Here is a 24,125-nt window from a genome sequence, read left to right as displayed (position 1 = left end):
TCCTGCAGCCCACAAAGCTCTCACTGCCTTGCCTGAATTTGAACCCCTTTGGAACCAAATCTACAGATTATCTCTGTAAATCCAAAACAGCACTTATTCACCATGTGAACAACAAATGCCTGGGATGGTTAACAGCACTTAGGTGCAAAAAAGAGCCCCCGCAGGAGCAGGCCCCGGGCCGCAGCTGCAGCCATGGAGAGGAGCCCACGGGGAGCAGGGGCAGAGAGGGACCTTGGAGGAGGGAACTGTATCCTCTTTTTTCATCGGTGCTGAGATTGAGGATCAGGATTTCGTGGTAGGAATTTGTTTAGATGAACCAATTTACCTCCATATGGGTTTTGTATGTTTGTTTCACCTTGTCTTGCAGGACCATCTTGGCTGGGTCTGCAGTGTTGTGCAAAAGTGAAGTTTTTCACAATAAAGAGCAGCTTTTTTTGGGGGGGGAAAGGCTGAGGTGGCCTTCATCAGAGTCTTGTGACCTGAAAATGCAGAAAATGGGTGCATGGCTGGCTGGATGGGTGGGTGGGAGTTGGGAATTCAGCCTTGGGATCAGAACTGGGACGTTGTTGGGATAGGAAATGATCAGTGGGATGGGAAGTGATGATGGGGATAGGAACTCATTGGGATGGGATAAATGGGTTTTATTTTTATTGCATTAAATCCACTTTATTGACTGTGTTGTACAGTATGGCGTTGTTTTCTTACTATAAAATTATGATGATTATTATTTAATCTTATTAATTAAACAATTTTTATACGTTATTATATTATAAATTATAAATATTAATATTTATTATATTGTTTTTATTCCTTTTCTACCCTATTAAACTCTCTTTATCCCAGTGCACTGCTTTGGACTTTAGTTTTCCTTCCGAGTCGTTGTGGATTCACTCCGGATGGGGGGACATTAGCGAACGCCTGTGTGCTTCAGATCCAAGGTCACCTTTGCCCTCAACTCAAGATACATGTTTGCATCTATTGTCGTGAAACAATGTTAACAACATCAACAAAAAAGTTCCCTACTTGCTAGCAGCATCCCTACGTTTGCTGGGGTCTGCTCTGTGCACTTTGAAGACCGTTCCATGCTATTCAGCCCCTTCAGGAGGAAATGGATGGTTCTAGGAAAATGCGTCTTGACCTGATGCAAAGCTGTGACTCAGCACCCTGCAGCCCCCGCAACCCCTGGCATTTTACCTGCAGCCCCTCCAACAACTCTGATGTTCCCTGCATCGACTTCAACCACTGCGCTGGGACCTGAGGCCCCTCAAACCCGTGTCACTCGCCCTGCAGCCCCTCCAGCCCCTGGCATGTTCCCTGCAGCACCTCGAGCCCCTGGCATGTTCCCTGCAGCCACTCCAAGCCTGGCACAGGCCCTACAGCTGGCTGCGGGGACTATCCAGAAATCTGCTCCAGAAATACAGTGATGGCAAGGAGCCCTCCACTTCATGCTTCCTTTTTTTTCTAGCTGGAAGCATTCAGAGTTGTCAACGGAATTGGTTTGGAGGAGTAGGAAAGACAGAATTGCTGGGTTTCTGCTTTCTCCCAGAAACTATCAGACCACAACATGACAGTTGTCTTTCTTTTACGTTCTTTTACACCTGGATCTTTCTCACTTTTATGAGTGTGGGGTATTCCTTCTTTCTCCCTTTACCTTCCTCCCTCCCTCCATTCCTTCCTTCCTTCCTTCCTTCCTTCCTTCCTTCCTTCCTTCCTTCCTTCCTTCCTTCCTTCCTTCCTTCCTTCCTTCCTTCCTTCCTTCCTTCCTTCCTTCCTTCCTTCCTTCCTTCCTTCTTTCCCTCCTTTCGTTCTGTCTGTCTGTCTCTCTGTCTCTCTTTCTCTCTTTCTGTCCAGCACTGATTTTATGGCTACGTGTGCATATCCACAGTGTACAGTTTTTCTCCGTTCCGTTTCTTCCCTGAGTCTTGCCCCTCTTCCCTGCAACTGAACAGCATTTGCCTTGATCAAGGAAGTGGCAACATGCGGCTTACACAGTAACCTGCTGAAATTACAGCTATAACCATGGAGCACAGCTGCCGATCAACACAAGACCACCAATCGCTCACATTTCTAAACTGCTCGTCACAATTCTTCCGTATGTAGGCTGTGATGCTGCTCATTTCTTAAGCACCCATCCATTTCTTCTCTTCCCAGACCCTCAAGGTGTCCTGGTCAAACCACCTCCCTTCCTCTTGCCCCATCTGGCTCTCCCACCTTCCTTTTCCCTCAAGGCTCAACTTTTTTTTTTTTTTTTTTTCCAGCATAGCTGCTCCATAGAAGCTGCTGCTGCCCACCTCCGAGTTGACTAGGGCTGAACTACTGAAAAAGAAAAGAAAATCTATAAATAAGAGTGAGAGATGGTGAATACCCAACCATCTCTTAAAAGCAGGATTTTAAGAGAATAAGTAATTGATAAATGGAGTTAAGATCGGAGGGAAAAAAGTCCACTGTTGCAATCAATAGAGTTAAGAAGTTTTTCAAGTACATTAGGAACAAAAATTAGAGTAATGACACAGATCTGATACGGGATGGGTATCGCTTCAGTGAGAAATGATGGAAAAAAAAAAAACACAACACATGTGTATGTGTTGTTGGGTATTTGTAAAAAAAAAAAAAGAAACAAAAAACAGGTTAATGAAAACTGCATGCTCAATTAGATGATTTTTTTGTTGTCATTGGTATGGAATTGTGGGCTTTACAACACAATATGTGTTATATATATATATTATATATGTTTTATATATGTTTTATATATGTTTTAATAAAATAAGGAAATGATATTTTTTTTCTACGTTTGTGGTTTCCAAACTGTAGTTAATAAACATTAAACAAGATGCAATAGGATCTCGTTAACTCTTTTGTTTGAAAAAACAGTGGCCCTGATCGAGAGGTGCAAGTGAGAGGAGACAATATTCAGTATTTCTCTATGTTGTCATTTATTGGTGAAGATGAAAGTCTGCAGTTCATGTTCATGACACTAGCATGACAACATGACCACAAGGGGGACTGTCTGATAGTGAAAAGGAACTTCAGCATGGATTAAAAATCTTTGCCTTTCTTTATTCTGAACTGTTTTTCTTATGGCTGCTAGAGAGAGATTCTCTGCCTTAGAAATAAAACTGCCCAGGCTGTTCTGATAAACCTGTAGGGTTAAGGCACTTCTACCAAAACAGATTTCAAAAGGCAAGAAGTCAAAAAGCAACAATTCAGTAATCTGTGTACGCTTCTATATTAAGTTTTAAGATCACCTGGTTTATATTTAGTTCACACAAATTAACCAAACATAGCAGCATACAACCTAAGAAAAGCTTAAGAAATTTATTAGATGCACAGATAAAGTGCTGTAACAGAGAAACTTGTGTAAATCTATTCTAAAATAAATAAGGTACAGTTAAACCACCTTTGACTCGTTTTAACTCGGAAAGAAATAACCTAAGTTTTAATCATTTGAATTTTAAGGTCAAGGTGAAATATACCATAACTATAACAGTGGTTGTGATCTGTATCAACTATTTGAGGCTCCTGTTCCTCTTGAGGTCTCCCAGAAACAGGAAGGCTATTGCAAAATGTGTCCATTAGACATAGTTCCTTTTACAGAAACATTTTTGTAATAAAGTCTGGTTGCTCAAATACATGTTAAAATATTTAACAAGGAAACAATTTTCTCCTGATCCAGTCAATCTTTTAAACAAGACAATGTATTTTTCCTATGACGCAGCCCACAGGAGGGAACAGAAGTAAACATCCTCCTGAACTGAAGACTGTTTTGCTTGAAGAACTAAACTATTGCATTATTATATGAGAGCAAGAAATATCCATTTGGGTTATCCCTTTCTCCAAACATGGTGCCCAGTGATACATGTATTTTTGCCTTAATCTCAAAGGCCCGTTTGTCTCCAGGTAAGGTACGTTAAAAAGAGATTCCCTTTAAGCATCTTATCACAAGATCTCTTACTGCCTTTCCATCCGGGGAAGCTTGTGTGTTAAACTGCCCTTGGAGTTTTGGATGCTACTAGATTTCTGTGCTCTGTTATCCATAATTTCAGGCACTTCGGGGCTAACATGGCTGTTTAAGTCAATGCAATAATATTACCAATATATTCAACACTCAGAAGAGTCACCACAGTTTCCTTCACACACTCAGGATTTCAAATTCTTCTTCCAATTCAAATAGCTTGTCAGTAGATTCAATGAGTTCTGTAAAAAAAGATAAAGAAAAAAATGCTTCTAAAGACATGCCTGATTTTGTTCACTTAAAAAAAAAAACTTTGAAAGACGCATTCCAGAAAAGTACTTTGTAAGAGTGAAAAAAAAAAATCTGTGCTAGCAATTGTATGGCTTGTTTGGATACATGCCTGCTATATATTGCTTGACACTCACAAAGGATAGTTATTCTACCTGTGATTATTCTTTTATTTGCTAACGAGGAACATAACATTGCACAATTAGGCTTTTAATCGGTGCCTTACCTGCTCCTGTGGTTGTCACTTCTGGTTTTGTTGGAGGTATGAAAGGAGGCCAGTGTGGCGGGTGCTTCTGGACCAGCTCAAACATCCGTAGACTCTGCTGCTTTAGAATCTCCTGAGGACAGAATGCTTTCATTTTAAAAGCTGGCTCGGGAGACGCTTCAAACACAAAACGTGTCTGCTTAATTGAAAGTGTTTTTTAATTACGCATGTCCATCAGGAAAAAAAGGTCTTTATACAGACATACTGTGAAATCCAAGCACCATGGTCTCTGTAATACATCCCTAGTTAAAACACATCTGGAAGACAGATCTCTTGAACTGTACTACAAATTATCAGTCTTATCATCTTTTGATATCAGCTTTGATATCTGCAAACCTGTAATTTTGTTTACACGTAGCAAGCACACTAGGAATGTACAATATTTTCTGCTTTTTAAAAGAAAGTTGCTTGCATAGAACTCTCCTCAAGTTTTCTGTTGATCAATAGCACAAAAGACAGATCTATCAGCTCCTCCAAAGGGGAAAAAAAAAAAAAAAAACGCATCAGATTTTGAAGGACAGGTTTTGGTCAGGAAAAAAGGTGTTCCTGAAGCCAAACGCTATTCCTCTTCAAAGAGAAGTTACCTTCTGTCCTGTATTTCAGTTATTTACAAACTGTTTTCCTTAGATGATTTTTTTTTTTTTTAAATAAATGCCCTTAGAGGTTGATGGTACTTTACATTCAGACGTCTGGTGCTTAGCTTAACAGCTGCATGCAGAAACATCCTCAAGTCTGTTTCCTGTGGCAGCCAGCACCTTCTGTTCTCCCTAGATCAGCAGGAGCTAGAGGCCTGCAGCACTTACAGAATCAGATCTTTAAGATAGCAGGGACTAATAGTCATAATTAGAACACGCAATCTATTATGTCAAACAATAAAAAAGGATCAGGAAGCAAATCATTGATACATCACTACAATATGGCAGTTAAACCTTAGTCATTTAGTGAGAATTAGAAGTTAAAAGCAAGTGTCACCCAGTAACACCTTCAAGTGTGGATGTTTACACCCATTTTCCAACTGGCAGGGTTTGTGGCTGGTAAAGTGCTGAACAATTTCCAATTAGCAATTCAGTAGTATTGCCTTACCCTGATGCTTTAATGCATTCTTCTCCATGGCTCATACAATTTGTATACAAAGGAAAATGCAAAGGAAAATTTTACAAAAAACAGACAATAAAAACCAGACTTTATAAAGAACAAATCGAGATGCTAAGTTCCCACTCTTACCTTTTGTACAAGACTACACCGGTTATCAAAATCACATTCTTCTTTGCAAAAGAAGCCCTTAGGGGAAAAAACAAACACACAGAGTTTTACCTTTGCAGATGGTAGGTATGTGGTACCAGCAGGTAAGGCGGTTTGACCTCTGATACAGTAATGCCCTGTACGATCAGTAGATATAAGACTCCAAATATGTGGCAGCTCTAGGGAGAGAACCCACGGGGAGAACAAGGCCCTGCAAACCCCTAACGAAATAGTCAAGCAAAAAATAGCAACAGCTCCTGTGTGCTCCTCCATGGAGCGCCACCCAGTTCCTACAGTCCAGGTATCAGCAGAAGCTGAAAACTTGTAGATGATGGACCACCTAAGGAACATTTCCATTCTGGTATCTATACTGAAAATATTTGCTCTTCATTATGATTTTGTCTGTCTCGTTGCATCATGCCACATTTTGCACAGTTACGTAGTTAAGTATTAAAACAAAACAAAACAAAAAAACTTTCTAAAAAGCAGCAGTATTAAAAAACAGGTATGTGAATGAATGACAGATACCGGTATCTTTACAGATTGTTTAAAGCTTTAGAAACACATCCCACTGGTGACAACTGCCAATCACCCAATCACAGGATACTGGCATGGGATCAGATCCAATTTTTTCAAATACCACAGTACCCCCATGACATTTTGGGTGAATTACAAATAATACATTTGTATTTGTAATTTGGGGTGAAATACAATAATTCCACTTAAACATTTTCAACTTATGATAGAAAGTAAGTTTAAGTAACTTGTCTAGAGGTGACCAAACATAAAGTAGTGATAGAATAAAACACATAAACCTGTTTCAGTTCCTTGCTCTGACCATTATAATGCCTCTTGAAAGAAGTAAAAGCTGCTCAGTAAAGAAAACAAAGCGAGCTCCTACAGTACAGACAGCTCCCCACTTGCCCTAAGATTCTCCATGTAGTTATGTACAAACTACTATGTGTTGATCACAGAAGACAGCTTTGTGATCTTGGTTCTGTTCAAGGAGATGCATTGCTGCCCTTACCAATGTAGAGAGACATTACTTTGAGATAAAGTACATGCATTCAAGATTTCCTGACACTTACTAAAGCTACTGAAGGGTCCAAATTCATGATCTTCATTCTATGTGGGGCTTCCTGGCAGTGGAAACTCTCATCGTCAACCGTGCCATTTTCTTCTGAATCTACAAAGCTTTGAGTGGTGTGAGGGTCCAGATAGATCAGCTCATTGCCTGGATGGGTAAAAGCCGTATGTTAAAAATAAGCAAGTGACATTAATAAGCACTTGGTCCAGAACTGTAAAATAGAAATTAGATTGCCATCGCAGTCAGTATAATCTAGACTTTCCAGCTAGGGATTCTTTAAGAGAATCGGAAGGTTTAGACACAGCGTTTCCCACAGGGTATTTAGTATAACTTCCTATTGTCACCTATTACTGTAATTTTTTGGTTGGTTATGTTCTATCTTTGTCACATACTTTTATTTTTCCATGTGAGATCCAGTACTTTTTTTTTTTTTTTTTTTAAATCTCAAGTGTTGTAAACACTAACATTTGACAGATTAAAAGGTACAGGATGTTCACAGATGCAATCTGTAATCCCATTAGGCATTCATTCAGAAATTGGAACAAAAAAGCCTAACTAAAACAGGTTAGGTTTTACAAAAGGACAAAATAGGGTTGCAAAATTTTGGCCCAAAGTGGGGTGAAATCTGAAGGAATGCATTTTAAATTAATTAGAGCAATACTTAATAACAGAAGGTATGCAAAAGGTGAAAAAGATACTGCTATCAGAAACAGTTTTGAAATACAAGAAAATAAGTGACATTTGACCAATACACTTGTCAAATGCTATCAGCTATTCTCAGTATGTTGCTCTTGTTGATGTCATCACTTATTTTTACACCTAGCTTTGCTGTTAACTTTCTGCTCCTGTTAAGGATCATCTCATACTGTTTCTAAACTCTTTTAGATATGCTTCTTCATTTATTTTATTCTATTCTCATCTTTCTTTACTTCTAGAGGTTCACGCTTAGACCCCTTACTATTTCCCCTTCAAAAAATGTTCTCTTTTGATCATCTGCACATTTGGAATAAGTTTCTTTTTTCCTTACCTAAAAATCCTATGAAATAAAAGGCATTATTTGGTTTCCCTCCTAATGCTCCCAAAGACTGTGGCATCTTAAAGCATTCCTAGGAGTTCAAAAGGAATAAAGGAAATTGTCATTCATTTCTTTACTGACATCACAGATACCCAAACTTATTTGACAGTAACAAGCAATGAATTGAAAGAAAACCTTACTTTAAATGCATCAATATATACGGGATTTATGTGATTTATCCCTAGTCGTAGAGGTATAACAAGCAAGAGGGCTTTCCAGCCTGTGCAGAGTCCTCCTGCCTTCTTGCTTCGGCCAAGAGCACTTCTGTGCAAATGTGCACTGCTGTGGGACGCCCTGCTGCTCTGAGGAGGGCACCAGCACATTTTTTCTGCGGGAATAAAACTAGAAATCAGTCAACGCACAGAGGAACACAAAGCAGATCTTCCTCTCAGTAGTGAATTAAGCTAGTTTGCCAGGGATCTTTATAGGGCACCCAAGACAAAACGAGCCGGGCATGGCAATTACAGCTATTTAGTAGAAGTAATTCTAGCAGACAGTATGTGCTGGCACGTCCAAGTGAGACGTTAGATCAATGATTGGGGGATGACAATTTAAGACTGCAGTGACATGTCCTATTAATGTTATTAATAGTGTCAAGCTTTGCCTATAAAACGCCAGAGAAATGAAATGGCAGCAATGATAACAGTAGAAATTCTTCAAGGAGCTCTTCACATCCAGTGATGTGAGCACGAAGTTGGCATCAGGGATCAAAAAAACACAACTGAGTTTGTATGTCCTTCTTCCCTCTTCTTACCCTTGCAAGACAAACCCATGCCCCCCCAAGTATTTGTTCATGTTTAGATACATGCTGGCAAATGGAGTCAAATCAGAAACTGTTACCAGAAAACTGATGAGGTGTCACTTCCTGATGTCTTCAATGACCACCGTATTGCCCATAGATACATAAACTGCTAATGAATTCCATTCATCAAATAAAGCAAGCTTCCTAGAAAACATTAAGGTACTAATTAATATAAACTAGTTGGATCAAAAGGGTAGCTTTACACTCAGAACCATTTATTTTTTTTTTTTTTTCTTAAGAAAAAACATCCTTTCTGCATTTTTTAAAGTCTCCATGTAAGAAAAAGAAAACTTTAAACATTAAATGTTTCATATCTTTAGAAAAATAGGTACTGAGTGGTACCAGGAAAAACATATGCGCTGCACCATGTGCAAACTGTTTTGTCTTACTGCTAAGTGCAGTGACAGTAACAGTTCAACTACATCAAGTTTATTACTTTTTATTGCACTCGACAGTCTCTGCACTGGGTTCTTGCCCAATTGTGTCTTTTCTCATCTGGAAAAGAAAAAAATTCCTATGCCGGTTTTGCAGATTACTTTTTGCTTAAGAAATTCCACTGAATTCAGTGGAATTACTTCTGCCTGAGCCTGCGTGCACAGCAGAAATGGGGCGTTAAAAGCTAAATCAGCTAAGGGTTTGGGGCACCAAAACTTCAGTGGGAGACAGCAGCACACAGTTTTATGTCCACTTCTGCAAAATCCAAACCTTTGGGGAAGGGAGCTACTCTCTTAAGCTGCACTGGCAGAATTAGCTGTTTCAAATAAGCCAGAAAGAAATGGGGGTGAGCGTTTCACCATGAAAAACTTGGCCATGAAAGATCTGGAGTCCAGGGCATGCTTCAGCTCCCCTCCCTCTTCAGATCATGTGCCTGTTCCAGGGTGTCAAAGACTTGCTGCTGAGCTCGCAGGACCTGTAGCCTAGCCCCTGCCTGAGGTAAGACACCTCCACGTACCCCTGGAGAACTGAGCAGCCTCAGTTCCTTTCAGTGTGGCTCCCAGACTATGAGGAGCTGCCCATCTTTATCCAGTAGCCTTGCTGGCAGAACTGCTGCTCAGAAAGGGAGGAATTGCAGCTCAGTTCCCTCCTCAGCCGAGATGGCTTCTCTCTGATGTTTCACACCACCACTCCGACCTACACGGTGGCACTCTCGACCTGCCAGAGCTGTGCCACTGTGCAGAAAGGAATATACATCTGTGGTGTGACTGGTGAGGGCATGCAGACGGCATAGCAGGAGACTTTCCTGCAGTTTCTTCTCCTCAGGCTCTTCCTTTATTAAAATTTAGAGGTCACCCATTCCCAACTCAGTACCTGCACACCGAGCTGTGGCATGACATTCCATGCTGCACTTGTAAATAGATGGCAAGTACATTCCTGACTGTGGGACAGGGGGAGATGCAGCCTTCAAAACTCTGCCTGGGCCTTCTCTTGGCTGCCCCAGGGGAGTACGTTCTGAATGAGACTGGTATGATCTCACTTACTTTAGTACTTGAGCAACTGTATTTGGTCCAAACCATTCTCCAATTGACTTCCCCTCTCCAACACCCACCTGTGCTGTTTTCATAGTGAAAAAAAGACACACGTACACAAAATCAAAGAAAAATGAGACCATAAAGAATGTGGGAACAATATACAGTAAATACTGTGACTGTCAAACATTCTAGAGTAACTGCAATCTGTATTTAGCAATAACAATTATTTTCTCAATCTATGCTCTTTTCAAAACTTAGGGAGTGCCAGTTTCTTTAATAAACAAAAGGCTTCTAAACTACAATGAGAATTACAAGTTAACAAATGTTAGTGCCCTTTATTACAAATTACAGCAATAAGCTACAAGACTGTCTATTCTAACATTACTGACTCTGGTACCCAAGGCTTACAGAGTTTATCAAGAGCTACATTCTAGTACATGGCTTTATTTAGGTCTCAGGGAATGTTTCTGTACTACTAGTCTTTGCGCCCATCTGCATACCTTTTTATTTTTGTATAAGCATACACCTTGTCTTCACATCCACTTTTTAAAATTATGAATTAACATACTGCAAATTAGTGATTCAACACAGTAGAAATTTCAGTGGAAAAAACCTGAAAGTTTATGTTTGTTCTTACCCATCTGGTGGATTGAATAACAGCAAGCCTTCCTGTCGAGAAAGCATCGTAGGATTCTGTGATATTCTTCTGGTTGTTTTTTGTGTTTTTCCCATTGCCAATCTGAAAGGAAAAATTGATATAGAATAAAAAATGGTGACGTTTTCATTACACTGATCAAATGTCTAGACAGCAGAAAGCTTTATAATGAGATGTTAAAAGACATTTCAATTCATCTCGAATATTTACATTTTGTGTAGAGCTCCTAGAATTCCAAGCTTGTTATTTATCATCAAGCTGCCCTTTATCATCATAGGCTAGATTGTAAAAACAGGGAAAATAAAACAAAACAAAAACATCAACTGCAAACATATTCTGACGGATCATGCTGCGTGTTGATAGCCATTCCAGTATCTCTGAGCTTCCAAGATTATTTAAAAGTACAGGCTGTGTTTAGACCTTGTTGGATTTCTAAGCACCCATTAAATAACAACATAAGATCCATACAGAAAGTCCAAACACTCCACTGGCAGCATCCTGGGATGTGACATGCATGCTTAAGAGCTTGCACCAGGGGGGTTTGGACCTCGTGCTGCTGACAAGTGAGTAGTGAAGAGAAGGGTAAGAGCACTGTCCCACGGTGGCAGGTTTTCCCTTGGCCTCAACTTGGGTGTTACACTAAAAGGTTTATAAAATAATGGCGACAGGATTCCCCATTTCTTCTCCTTCTATGCCTATTTCTCTGCTTCAGGCTGGGATGATTTCACCCAGCTGAATATGAATTGATTCATTAGGAACTGTTACCAGGGCATCAAAGAAAGTCTCACTAATAAATTCAGGGTTTGTGCTTTTAATGGAGTACTTACGAAGAAGCGTCTGCAGACAATACCGAAGTTCCCTCAGGACCAGCACTCACCTCTCCCTAAGTGTCTGCAGATCAGTGCTTGGGCCAGCATCATCTGCCCGCATCGCAGCATACATCCCCAGCCAGCGTCCGACGAAGGACCCGTGCCTCCTGTTAGGAAAGTTCATCACAATCAGTGCAGGCTTTCAACTGGGTGCAGCACCACAGAGGACATTTCAGACTGCTAGAAAACAGATAGGGCTGCTGAAGCCTCCATGAACTGTCCTACAGATAAAAGGCACACAGCAAGACTTTGGTTCCATGCTGTTGGTCTAATTCTAATCTCTGCATTGCACAAATAAACAAAATTCATTTATTCCTTGTGGAGCTGACTTACTCTTTTCATTCTTCAAGCAGCATTCACAAACCATTTACTGCATGCTATACAACATGATCACCTGTTTACATACAGACATAAATAAACACTGATTTTAATAATCTTCATGTTTGCATAAACAGTTAAAATGATGCTCAAAATGCGCTGATACTCTAGAAATATTTTCCCAGCCTACGATGCCATCACTTATCTTGCTATTTAATTTAGAACAATGCAGCAAATCTGCAGTATACTCACCACTAGGCAAAAACTTTCTTCTATACGTAAACCACACGTAAACCACAGTAAACCACGCGTGAACACACCTTGGCTTATTGTCTGACTTTGGCTTATGGTGCGTCTGTTGCTGTGTCCAGCACAGTGCAGCCCCTAAATTGCTACCAAAACCTTGCCACAAACCTCAATCCCCCTGTTAAAAGAGACCCTCTTGTTTGTTGCCCTTCTTTCGACACTCTCTAACAGGTTTATGTCTTTTTCTTATACTGTGGAGCCCAAAACTGCACTCAGTACTCAGTACATGGAATACCAACAGAGACCGCCTGGCATTTTCTCTTCTCTGCAGAAGCTCTGTTGCTAACACTGTCCAGAAATCACCACTGTCACAGACAGTAGTAGCATTCCCTCCTCCCACAGTTTGTTCTGCCCCCCAAGACTTAGACACCACCCAGAAAAAGAAGAATAATAATACTAATAAAATAAAATAAAATAAAATAAAATAGTCAAAAGCCATCAGGAAGGCAGTGGTGCAGACTGTGGAGAGCCTGGGTTCAAATCCTTCTTCTGTGAGGCTCTGAACCTATATCCCACCACAATCTCTCTGCTAATGTATGGCAGGGAAAGGAGGAAGAAAGAACATATCTCCTGCACTTTCCATTTATTGTTGACTGACAATTCTGTAGAGTTATAAAGCCTCAATCAGTGAGATACAGGGTTCTTCTCACACTGTCTCACTGTGCCCTAAGCGGAACAGCTCTAATCTAATAGATGCTTCACCACAAAATCATGAGTCATCTGCAGTTTTGAACTTTTCTGGGATCAAGTCCCTTCAGATGGTTGAGGAATCTGCTCCAGCACCTATGTAAACTGGTGCTCTACTAAGCTAGTGAGTGAACAAGACAGAAATCCTCTGCTAGATGACTTGACAAATGGGGTCTGAAAATAGTGTTGAGGCAGAATAGTCCACGATTTTTGCCTTGGGTGCACAGAGGGATTGGGTGTTGTAGACTTCTTTTATTCTTCATTAAGATAAACATTTTCAAAAATGTGCTTGTTCAACCTTGCTCCCACTGTGTGCATGGGAGGGAGATAACTGAAAGTGGGGAGCGTTGCTTGGATCCTGCAAGTGGCTGAGGTCCAGTGGGGTTGGAGGCTTTCTTCCTCCTTTTGGAAATGCAAAGCAACCCTGCACCTCCCCTGCACTTGCAGAAGGATCGTGACAGCCCAAAGCACAGCGGCTTTGTAATTGCTGCATACACTTCGATCGGATTTACGTGGCAAGGGTTTGGTAGCAGGGGCCTGCAGGGATGGCGTCTGTGAGAACAATCCAGACAACAGCCAGCTCCAGATAGCTCCAAAAGGGCCCCGGCGCTTGCCAGAGCTGAGCCAATAAGCGATGTTGTTTGCACCTCTGGGAGAGCAGATGTAAGCAGGGGGAAATACTGCTGCACAACAGAAGCTGGAAGAGCAAGGAGTGAGAAGCAGCCCTGCAGCCCCCAAGGTGAGTGCAGCAGGAGGCAGGAGGTGCTCCAGGCTCACAGCAGCAGTTCCCCTGCGGGCTGTGCAGGGAGAGGCCCCTGGTGGAGCAGGCTGTCCCCCTGCACCCATGGGTCCCCCATGGAGCAGATCTCCACGCTGCTGCCCCCCTGTGGGTGGAGGAGCCCCCGGTGGAGCAGGTGGCTGTGGCCTGGAGGAGGCTGCGGCCTGTGGAGAGCCCCCGCAGGAGCAGGCCCCGGGCCGCAGCTGCAGCCATGGAGAGGAGCCCCCGCAGGAGCAGGGGGGCTGGGGGGAGCTGCCGCCCAGCCGTGGGGGACCCGTGCTGGAGCAGTTTGCTCCTGGGGGATGGATGGATGGATGGAGCCCGTGGGACGGAGCCGTGTGGGAGCAGTGCTTGAGGAGCTGCTGCCTGTGGGCAGCCCGTGTGGGATCAGCTGGGGAAGGGCGGCATCCCATGGGAGGGACCCCACGGGGAGCAGGGGCAGGGAGGGACCCTGAGGGTCACTCTGCTGAGTCTGCTTTGCCCGTCACGATACTTGTTGAGCCATCGCCCTGTCCTTATCTCAGCCCTGGAGCCCTTTGCATCATATTTTCTCCCCCTTTCCCTTTGAGGAGGGGGAGTGAGAGAGCGGCCGTAGTGGAACTCGGCTGCCCACCCGCTTTGAACCACCGCAGTTGCAAAGTCCTGGGAAAGATTTCTTTCAAGAAATTAAACAAGGTGTTTAACAAAGAAATGCAGAGTTTCCTTTTGAAGGCTTCCTGGAGAATTGGGCTTCTTTCCTATTCCCAGCTCAGAGGAAGGGAATTGTTGATTTCACCTTCTTTTTTCTGACATGGAAATCAAAGGTGAACTGCTCTACAAGGACGGGCAACGTCTCAGAATCAAGCTCTTTTGCTCTGTAGTCCTTTCTCAAGGAAAAGATTGATCACACACCTTCCACAGATGTAGGGGAGCAGGGAATAATGTTTGAACTACTCTAATTCAAGTCAGTTTGGGCATAGTGGTACTTCCCTAGCTGTTTCTGAGACAGACGCATTAGCAACAGAGAGTGTTGTGCCGTCACTGGGAGGCGCCTGCGGTGATGACTTCAGAAACAGAACTGAATTGTGTCACCACAGCACTTTGGCAACAGCTGCCTCTGTGCACGTTTAGCTGGGAGGCACAGAGAAGGGTGCTGGATGCGATGAAACCACGTGAGGATTTGTGGATCTCCCCTTGAGGTGCACAGAGAGGGACCATGCCCTTCTGTAAGTGTTTTGATGCTTGGCTGCGGAAAAAAATGTGGTTTTGTTGTGAATGCTTCATTGTAGTATTCTGTAGTTTGTGTCAAGTCCTTACAGAAGCCTCAAGGTTGGTACTTTGCTCAATGATGGAGCTGCACAGAGTGAGAACAGACCCAATGTACGGGTGAGGGCCTCTGCACGTTCTCTTCTTCCTACAGACGATCAACAAATAAGGGGAGACAGAGAAGAGTGTGCTGTGGTCCTCCCATAGACCGCAAGTACTAAAGCATAAACAAGAGGCTTAAGAGTCCCCCTGTCATGTTAAAATTCAGGCAGCAATGGACTTCCTCACACGGGCTGGCCTGTCGACTAGTGTCTCAGGCTGTGGCGTATGAAGATGCACTCCATCTGCTTTCAGGGTAGCAATGGAAGTGGGCAAGCTGCCTGACCTTAACATTTGTCATTTCATTTCTCACCTGAGTTTTGGTGGTTCTCCACGGTTCATTCTTGGTCTAGAAAAAAAAAAAAAAAAAAAAAAAATGAATTTAGATCAAAATAAAAGGATAAAAGGATTTCCTTTCCATTAATTACATGTTCTTACCTTTGTAACAGATTTGGTTATTGACTTAGAAGGCAAATATCTGGCCAGACTGCAAGACTTGTGCTCGCAGCGTGGGACAGCTCTCGTAAAGGTGATTCAGGGCAGTTTCTGGAAAACAAGACATCAGATCTCCCAAACAGCTTTCTTTGTGCTAATGTAGGAAGGGTGAGTAAGTGTAAAGGTAAGAGCCCAGATACCGTAAGAAGCAGAAAGTGTGAAGGAAACTTCCTTCTGGCTGATACAGCTCCATATCTAGTTGTCAAGTATGAAGAGAGCAGTGCTAAGTTTCTTGGGGAGAGGAAAACAAAGAGGCTGGGAGAGTGTACAAAGAAAAAAATGGGATTCCCTATTTCAGGAAATCCTAGGAACTGGAAATAGAGATTGGAAGAGTGCTTTAAGCCAAGACAGACATGTTTTAAAACTAAAACCTAGGAGTTGAATGAACCAAGAAATGAATCCCTTTTGATTATGCAGTTGTGTCCAGTGTTATCTTGGGAAATATGGTTTCCACATAAAACGTATCTGGGGCTTGAAGTTCCCCTAAGGCCCTTCTCTGTGTATTCCCTACTGTTTGGTAAGCGCTGAGGTCACACTGCAGACAGCAGCACGTCCTCTCCCCACTACTTAGCTGTCTGTTCTCACAACACGTCTAGGAACAGAATGGCTTGGACACAACTGCGCCTAGGACCGAGTTCATTCAAGCTGCTGGACGAGGTAAAAGCTCTGGACAAGCGAAGGGGAGGGAGGGATGGGTGGACATACAATATGATCACTTTAATCTCATTTCTCTAAGAATCCTGGCTGAGAAAACAAAACAAAACAGAATCAAAAAGAACAGAACAGAACAGAACAGAACAAATGAAGCAAGCAGCTAGCTTGCTGGAGACATTGTCTGGGAAGCAGTGAAAACACTTGCAAACAAAAACACGTCAAAGGACTAACTCTTTGAGCTTAATTCTAATCCAACAGCATAACCTCAAAGTCCTGTTTCTGTTCGTAACAGGCTGCTACAGTAACATGTCCCATTGGATGACTTTGCAGCATAGATGTCAGGAATGCAGCTTGGGATCCCCTCCTTCTACTCAGAGTTCACTTTGAAGGGATGAGCAAGTAATTCTTCCTGGGTTGACGGAAATCTAAAGTCTGTTTTCTAACACTCTTGCAGACGCTTCTCTGTCCATCGGCCTGTCCTGCCAACTCTGGTGTGAGTGTGAAGTTGTGGCAAGAGGGATTTCCCATTCCTATTTGACCTGATGGACACCAGCTTTCCTCGGAAATGGCTGATGTTGCTGAGGAGGCAGCAGTATCAAAGCCCTTGCTGATGAAGGTACAACCAGCTGGGGAGGCTTTGGCATTTCTGCACAACGCTGCTCCCTGACTGTCACTCCAGACTCAGATTCGGAAAGAAGCAAAGCAAGCTAGAGGAAAACTGGATGTCCTGGTAATTTTCTTTTTCTTTTATTTCTTCATTCTTCACTTGTAAGAAAATCTAAATCTTAACCCTTTGTTTGAAAACACGGCTTTATGGAAATGCTTATGGGTGTGCTCCTTCACCTTGTGTGGAACCTGCTTCACCTCGCTTCAGCTATAGGACACCTATGCTCCAATTTATGCTTCCCATGATAAAGCGGTGTTCTTTCGGTGTTCTTTTCTGTGATGCTTGCAGGCGAGGTTGAAAAGAGTTGTCAGTAGGATTCTTCGTTTCCTTTGCAGTATCCAAAGCTCCGTATTACCGTGGATCTTCTCCTCTGATCTGGAAAGCTTCACAGGCCAAAAGAGAATTGAGATGAAGAAGGAAATAGAGAATGCTGACCAATATTGCCAAGTACCACCCGTAAGTTTTGTGAAAGAATCCGGTGCATTTCTGTAGTGGTAGAAAGTTCATAAAATCATCGTCGTGCACTTGAAGGCAAGCAATGCTGTAAAAATGAAGAATGCAAGGCCCTGCTTAAGGACAATCTTCAGGCTGCTTCTAGATCAACAGCTTATTTGCTTCTTCCACAACCTCATCTCCGCTTGCTTAGAAGTTGTGAAGGTCGGAAGCACACTCCGTCTTTTTCATCCCCTCTGTGTATCTTTTCCCTGACAGCAACTTCTGTCTTGGCTCTTCACATCCAGCCAGAGCAGTTGCTTTGCCTCCGCAACCTGCAGGCTGACCTCTCGTGTGTACCTGTGCTGGACTGAGGGTAATGCTTGTAACGCACACAGATGCTGCATTCACTGTGACTTTTAGAAAAGAGAGCAAGAAGCTAACCTGCACAGCAGACTCTTAGGTTTCTGTATCTCTCTCTTTCTCTCTCTCTCTCTCTCTCTCTCTATCTGCATATATATTTCAGTACTTATTTACTTCTTTAAAGATACCTTAAATAGAATAGATACTTTAAGAAAGCTTACTTGTTCTTCCCCTTTCCTTGTTTTTAACGTTTGCTTTTCTAACCAATCCTTAATGTTACAACATGGGATTGATGCAGTACTCAGTCCTTAGAAGTTCTCAAAGCACATCAGTGATTTCTCTATTTCTCAACCTTTCCATCTTCATTGAGATCTCTCATCTGAATTTAGGTATGAGGTGAAGAAGAACACTGCAAGCAGCTGAAGCCGTATCAGACACATGCTTCTGCTAGGAAGTCATTCCGAGTGATTCCACGGTGTACTTTAGACAGGTTTGCTCTGGTCCTCTGGACTCAGCATCCCCAAGGGATATTTCAAAGCTCTCGGAAGGACCCGTCATTATCTCTGACACTGCAGCCTCCAGTAGGAAGGGGTAGATATTCCTTGCCCTTGTGCAAAGGAACTACTCAGTTAGCTGTTTCTAACCCAAATCTCGTTGTTGTCTTCTATTGACAGACACCACCCGGCTAGCCAAGCTAAACCACTGAAAATGGAAGGAGTGGGACATCTTGCAAAGCCTGCTGCTGCTTCTAAGCAGAAGTGCGCTGTAGGTGGGGACACAGCAAGAGGAAACGTCCAGGCCACGGTGGAACTGCAAGGCACCTGTCTGAGCCACACAACGAAGTCAGCGATTCCCAGTTGGAGACTGTTGCTCGACCAGTGACACAGCAGCTGGAGCGCTTCTGGTTGCTGCTGATGGGTTCCCGTGAATCAGCCAGGGACAGGAGCTATGAGAACGACTGAAGCGATTTGAAGTTACCCGAAAGAAAGAAGAGAGGAGAGAAGAAGACAAGAGGGGAGGGAAGGGGAGGGAATAAAAGGAAGGGAGGGGAGGGGAGGGGAGGGCAGGGGGAGGGTAGGATAGGATAGGATAGGATAGGATAGGATAGGATAGGATAGGATAGGATAGGATAGGGTAGGGTAGGGTAGGGTAGGATAGGATAGGATAGGATAGGATAGGATAGGATAGGATAAGATAGGGTGGGGTAGGGTAGGGTAGGGTAGGGTAGGGTAGGGTAGGGTAGGGTAGGGTAGGGCAGGGTAGGGTAGGGTAGGGTAGGGTAGGGTAGGGTAGGGTAGGGTAGGGTAGGGTAGGGTAGTGTAGCATAGCGTAGTGTAGCGTGTTAGAGGGGAGGGGAGCATAGGAGAGTATAGGGTAGTGTAGGGGATCGGAGTTTAGGGGAGTGTAGGGTAGGATACGGGAGGGGAGTGTAGGAGAGTGTAGGGGAGGGGGGCATAGGGTAATGTAGGGTAGTGTAGCGAATGGGAGTTTAGGGTAGGATAGGGGAGGGGAGTGTAGGAGTGTGTAGGGTAGTATAGGGGAGGGGAGTGTAGCAGAGTATAGGGACAGGGAGAATAGGGGAGGGGGTGTAGGGGAGGGGAGGAGACGGGAGGGGAGGGGAGGGGATGGGGGGGAGTGGAGGGGAGGCAAAAGTGGGGAGAGGAGGCAAAAGTGGGGAGAGGAGGCAAAAGAGCGGAGGGGAGGGGAGGGGAGGGGAGGGGAGGGGAGGGGAGGGGAGGGGAGGGGAGTGCTACCATAAATAAAATTGCCAAATACATGACATTTTGGATCTGGAGCCAAATCTTTGTGTACATGTCCTCTCCGTAGCCCCACGTGCTGACCACCCACCCGAATCTATCATACTGTTGGTCAGAAAGAACAGGGAGCATAGGGGAGGGCAGGGGAGTGGAGGGAAGGGAAAAGAGGGGATGGGAGGGGTGGGGAGCGCTACCATCAATAAAATTGCCAAATACAATGAAGGAGCAGCAGAGCCTGCAACCTCCAGTCCCCAGCATCCTCCAACCACCCCCCACTGCTCCGTGGGAAATAGATAGAAGAATCAAGACTGAGGTTTAGCCTGGGATGGAGGTAGTGTGGCGAGGTGGTTTTCTGTTTGGTTGGTTGGTTGGTTGGTTGGTTTTAAAGTTTTTAAATTCTCACTGTCCTACTTTGTGATCAGTTGGCAATAAATTCAATTACTCTTCCCCAAGCCAAGTCTGTTTTGTCCATGAAGCCATCTTCCAGTCCTGAAATAAGAAAGGAAACAGACCTGCAAGCAACTGTTACACAAGTGCAGGAAGAGTGACAAAGGAGGGTTTTGAGGCATGAAGTTCCTGCAAGGATGCTCTGCTCTTTCCTCACTTCAGTATGAAAAGCACGGCACTAGTGGGTGGTCTGTGGTGGTAGTTGTTTTTTTGTTGTTTGTTTGTTTGTTTGTTGTTTTGTCAGCTCCACCCCACAGTATTTTGCTTGTTCTACTTGTTTTGGTGTGCCCCCATTCCCTCCCTCAAGGTAAAACATCCCTAGGGGCCATAACTTGCTGTTAGCAAACAAGATCTTGCAAAAGAGTGAAGTTAACATGGCACCACCTGCACTGGTGTATAAATAGTTCAAATATTTTCCCTCACTTTCCTGTAACTTTCCTGTAAATTGCTGGTCAGGAGATAACAAGTGGAGAAATTTAGGATAAGAGAGAGAAAGTTGTGTTTCCTATTGCCCTGGAGTTTCTGTTGGTCTGGCCACGGAAATGGAGTACTCAAAATCCTCAGGACACTCAGTTTATACCAGATTTATCCTAAAACTGCAGTATTTCTAGGCCCTTGGGATTCTTATCAATTAAAACATACTTTTTCACGCACAGAAGATGCAAAAAAGTGCGTCTACTGCAGTATGCAGACAGAGCCAGTCCTGTCTCTTGATTCCTTCTGCCTTCTGCCTGAAGAGCAGCAGACAATCGAGTTCTTGTCTTCAGTAGCTACGGCCTTAACCAACTGTGCAGTCTGTCCATTCATACACAGAGGAGGAAAAATAGCGTGGAATAACTCCTCTCCTTTGTGCTAACAGAGGAGGGTACAGCTTCCTCACTCCAACCCCACCGAGGCAAACCAGTCAGCAGTGCACGCCAGAGCCTCTGTCTCTTCCCCGTCTCATGATGTGCAGCTGGATCACTCTCCCTTCTATCCCCAGGATCGCTTTCAGCACAGTCACAGAAGGGTCAGACTCACAGCTTTAGGAGCCATCAGAAGAGGCTTTCACTCTTCTGCCACCACACCCCCTATACACATGCAATTTCACACATGCAAAGAGACACCATGGATTGGGGAGTTGCACAGAGAGGAGACCACACCCGTTTGCCTGCCTGCAGTTTGACACCAGTAGGGAGGTAATTCCCGTCAGGAGTTTCCATAGAGATGACAGAATATGGCCCTAGGGTCCTGCTGCTTCTTTCAGCCCTAATTCTTCAAATCCATAGGAACGGAAGAAACCTTCCCAGCCAAGTGCTGCATATCTTGAAGGTTGGAGAACCCACAGCCTTCTGCTTCATTTCATTTTAAAGATCAATCCCAATGTCACTCCCATAGAAGTAGTGGAAGCCATCTGGCTGGCTTGGCTTTCTCTCCAAAGAAGACCAAATGAGAGTTGGTCCCGGGTGAGGATGAGCCCTGACAGTTCCTGCATTTTGGTTCTCCTGCAGCCCACAAAGCTCTCACTGCCTTGCCTGAATTTGAACCCCTTTGGAACCAAATCTACAGATTATCTCTGTAAATCCAAAACAGCACTTATTCACCATGTGAACAACAAATGCCTGGGATGGTTAACAGCACTTAGGTGCAAAAAAGAGCCCCCGCAGGAGCAGGCCCCGGGCCGCAGCTGCAGCCATGGAGAGGAGCCCACGGGGAGCAGGGGCAGAGAGGGACCTTGGAGGAGGGAACTGTATCCTCTTTTTTCATCGGTGCTGAGATTGAGGATCAGGATTTCGTGGTAGGAATTTGTTTAGATGAACCAATTTACCTCCATATGGGTTTTGTATGTTTGTTTCACCTTGTCTTGCAGGACCATCTTGGCTGGGTCTGCAGTGTTGTGCAAAAGTGAAGTTTTTCACAATAAAGAGCAGCTTTTTTTGGGGGGGAAAAGGCTGAGGTGGCCTTCATCAGAGTCTTGTGACCTGAAAATGCAGAAAATGGGTGCATGGCTGGCTGGATGGGTGGGTGGGAGTTGGGAATTCAGCCTTGGGATCAGAACTGGGACGTTGTTGGGATAGGAAATGATCAGTGGGATGGGAAGTGATGATGGGGATAGGAACTCATTGGGATGGGATAAATGGGTTTTATTTTTATTGCATTAAATCCACTTTATTGACTGTGTTGTACAGTATGGCGTTGTTTTCTTACTATAAAATTATGATGATTATTATTTAATCTTATTAATTAAACAATTTTTATACGTTATTATATTATAAATTATAAATATTAATATTTATTATATTGTTTTTATTCCTTTTCTACCCTATTAAACTCTCTTTATCCCAGTGCACTGCTTTGGACTTTAGTTTTCCTTCCGAGTCGTTGTGGATTCACTCCGGATGGGGGGACATTAGCGAACGCCTGTGTGCTTCAGATCCAAGGTCACCTTTGCCCTCAACTCAAGATACATGTTTGCATCTATTGTCGTGAAACAATGTTAACAACATCAACAAAAAAGTTCCCTACTTGCTAGCAGCATCCCTACGTTTGCTGGGGTCTGCTCTGTGCACTTTGAAGACCGTTCCATGCTATTCAGCCCCTTCAGGAGGAAATGGATGGTTCTAGGAAAATGCGTCTTGACCTGATGCAAAGCTGTGACTCAGCACCCTGCAGCCCCCGCAACCCCTGGCATTTTACCTGCAGCCCCTCCAACAACTCTGATGTTCCCTGCATCGACTTCAACCACTGCGCTGGGACCTGAGGCCCCTCAAACCCGTGTCACTCGCCCTGCAGCCCCTCCAGCCCCTGGCATGTTCCCTGCAGCACCTCGAGCCCCTGGCATGTTCCCTGCAGCCACTCCAAGCCTGGCACAGGCCCTACAGCTGGCTGCGGGGACTATCCAGAAATCTGCTCCAGAAATACAGTGATGGCAAGGAGCCCTCCACTTCATGCTTCCTTTTTTTTCTAGCTGGAAGCATTCAGAGTTGTCAACGGAATTGGTTTGGAGGAGTAGGAAAGACAGAATTGCTGGGTTTCTGCTTTCTCCCAGAAACTATCAGACCACAACATGACAGTTGTCTTTCTTTTACGTTCTTTTACACCTGGATCTTTCTCACTTTTATGAGTGTGGGGTATTCCTTCTTTCTCCCTTTACCTTCCTCCCTCCCTCCATTCCTTCCTTCCTTCCTTCCTTCCTTCCTTCCTTCCTTCCTTCCTTCCTTCCTTCCTTCCTTCCTTCCTTCCTTCCTTCCTTCCTTCCTTCCTTCCTTCCTTCCTTCCTTTCGTTCTGTCTCTCTGTCTGTCTTTCTCTGTTTCTGTCCAGCACTGATTTTATGGCTACGTGTGCATATCCACAGTGTACAGTTTTTCTCCGTTCCGTTTCTTCCCTGAGTCTTGCCCCTCTTCCCTGCAACTGAACAGCATTTGCCTTGATCAAGGAAGTGGCAACATGCGGCTTACACAGTAAACTGCTGAAATTACAGCTATAACCATGGAGCACAGCTGCCGATCAACACAAGACCACCAATCGCTCACATTTCTAAACTGCTCGTCACAATTCTTCCGTATGTAGGCTGTGATGCTGCTCATTTCTTAAGCACCCATCCATTTCTTCTCTTCCCAGACCCTCAAGGTGTCCTGGTCAAACCACCTCCCTTCCTCTTGCCCCATCTGGCTCTCCCACCTTCCTTTTCCCTCAAGGCTCAACTTTTTTTTTTTTTTTTTTTCCAGCATAGCTGCTCCATAGAAGCTGCTGCTGCCCACCTCCGAGTTGACTAGGGCTGAACTACTGAAAAAGAAAAGAAAATCTATAAATAAGAGTGAGAGATGGTGAATACCCAACCATCTCTTAAAAGCAGGATTTTAAGAGAATAAGTAATTGATAAATGGAGTTAAGATCGGAGGGAAAAAAGTCCACTGTTGCAATCAATAGAGTTAAGAAGTTTTTCAAGTACATTAGGAACAAAAATTAGAGTAATGACACAGATCTGATACGGGATGGGTATTGCTTCAGTGAGAAATGATGGAAAAAAACACAACACAACACATGTGTATGTGTTGTTGGGTATTTGTAAAAAAAAAAAAAGAAACAAAAAACAGGTTAATGAAAACTGCATGCTCAATTAGATGATTTTTTTGTTGTCATTGGTATGGAATTGTGGGCTTTACAACACAATATGTGTTATATATATATAT

The 24,125-nt window shown here is 43.7% G+C and overlaps 1 protein-coding gene across 1 annotated transcript; it reads right to left on the bottom strand.

The window, feature by feature from the left end:
• Positions 1 to 3,629: 3,629 nt before the first annotated feature.
• On the bottom strand, positions 3,630 to 12,326 carry LOC140000915 (cysteine protease ATG4A-like; the record flags this gene model as incomplete). The annotated part of the gene is made up of 9 exons (XM_072032021.1): positions 3,630 to 4,194; positions 4,467 to 4,578; positions 5,730 to 5,786; positions 6,836 to 6,976; positions 8,780 to 8,855; positions 10,190 to 10,262; positions 10,818 to 10,919; positions 11,713 to 11,811; positions 12,275 to 12,326. Coding segments are annotated over 9 exons (777 nt in total), but the record flags the coding sequence as incomplete, so codon positions are not given.
• Positions 12,327 to 24,125: the final 11,799 nt, after the last annotated feature.

The sequence above is a fragment of the Anas platyrhynchos genome, chromosome 35 (assembly GCF_047663525.1).
Source record: "Anas platyrhynchos isolate ZD024472 breed Pekin duck chromosome 35, IASCAAS_PekinDuck_T2T, whole genome shotgun sequence".
Lineage (NCBI taxonomy): Eukaryota > Metazoa > Chordata > Aves > Anseriformes > Anatidae > Anas > Anas platyrhynchos.
This window is presented reverse-complemented; position numbering and strand designations above follow the sequence as displayed.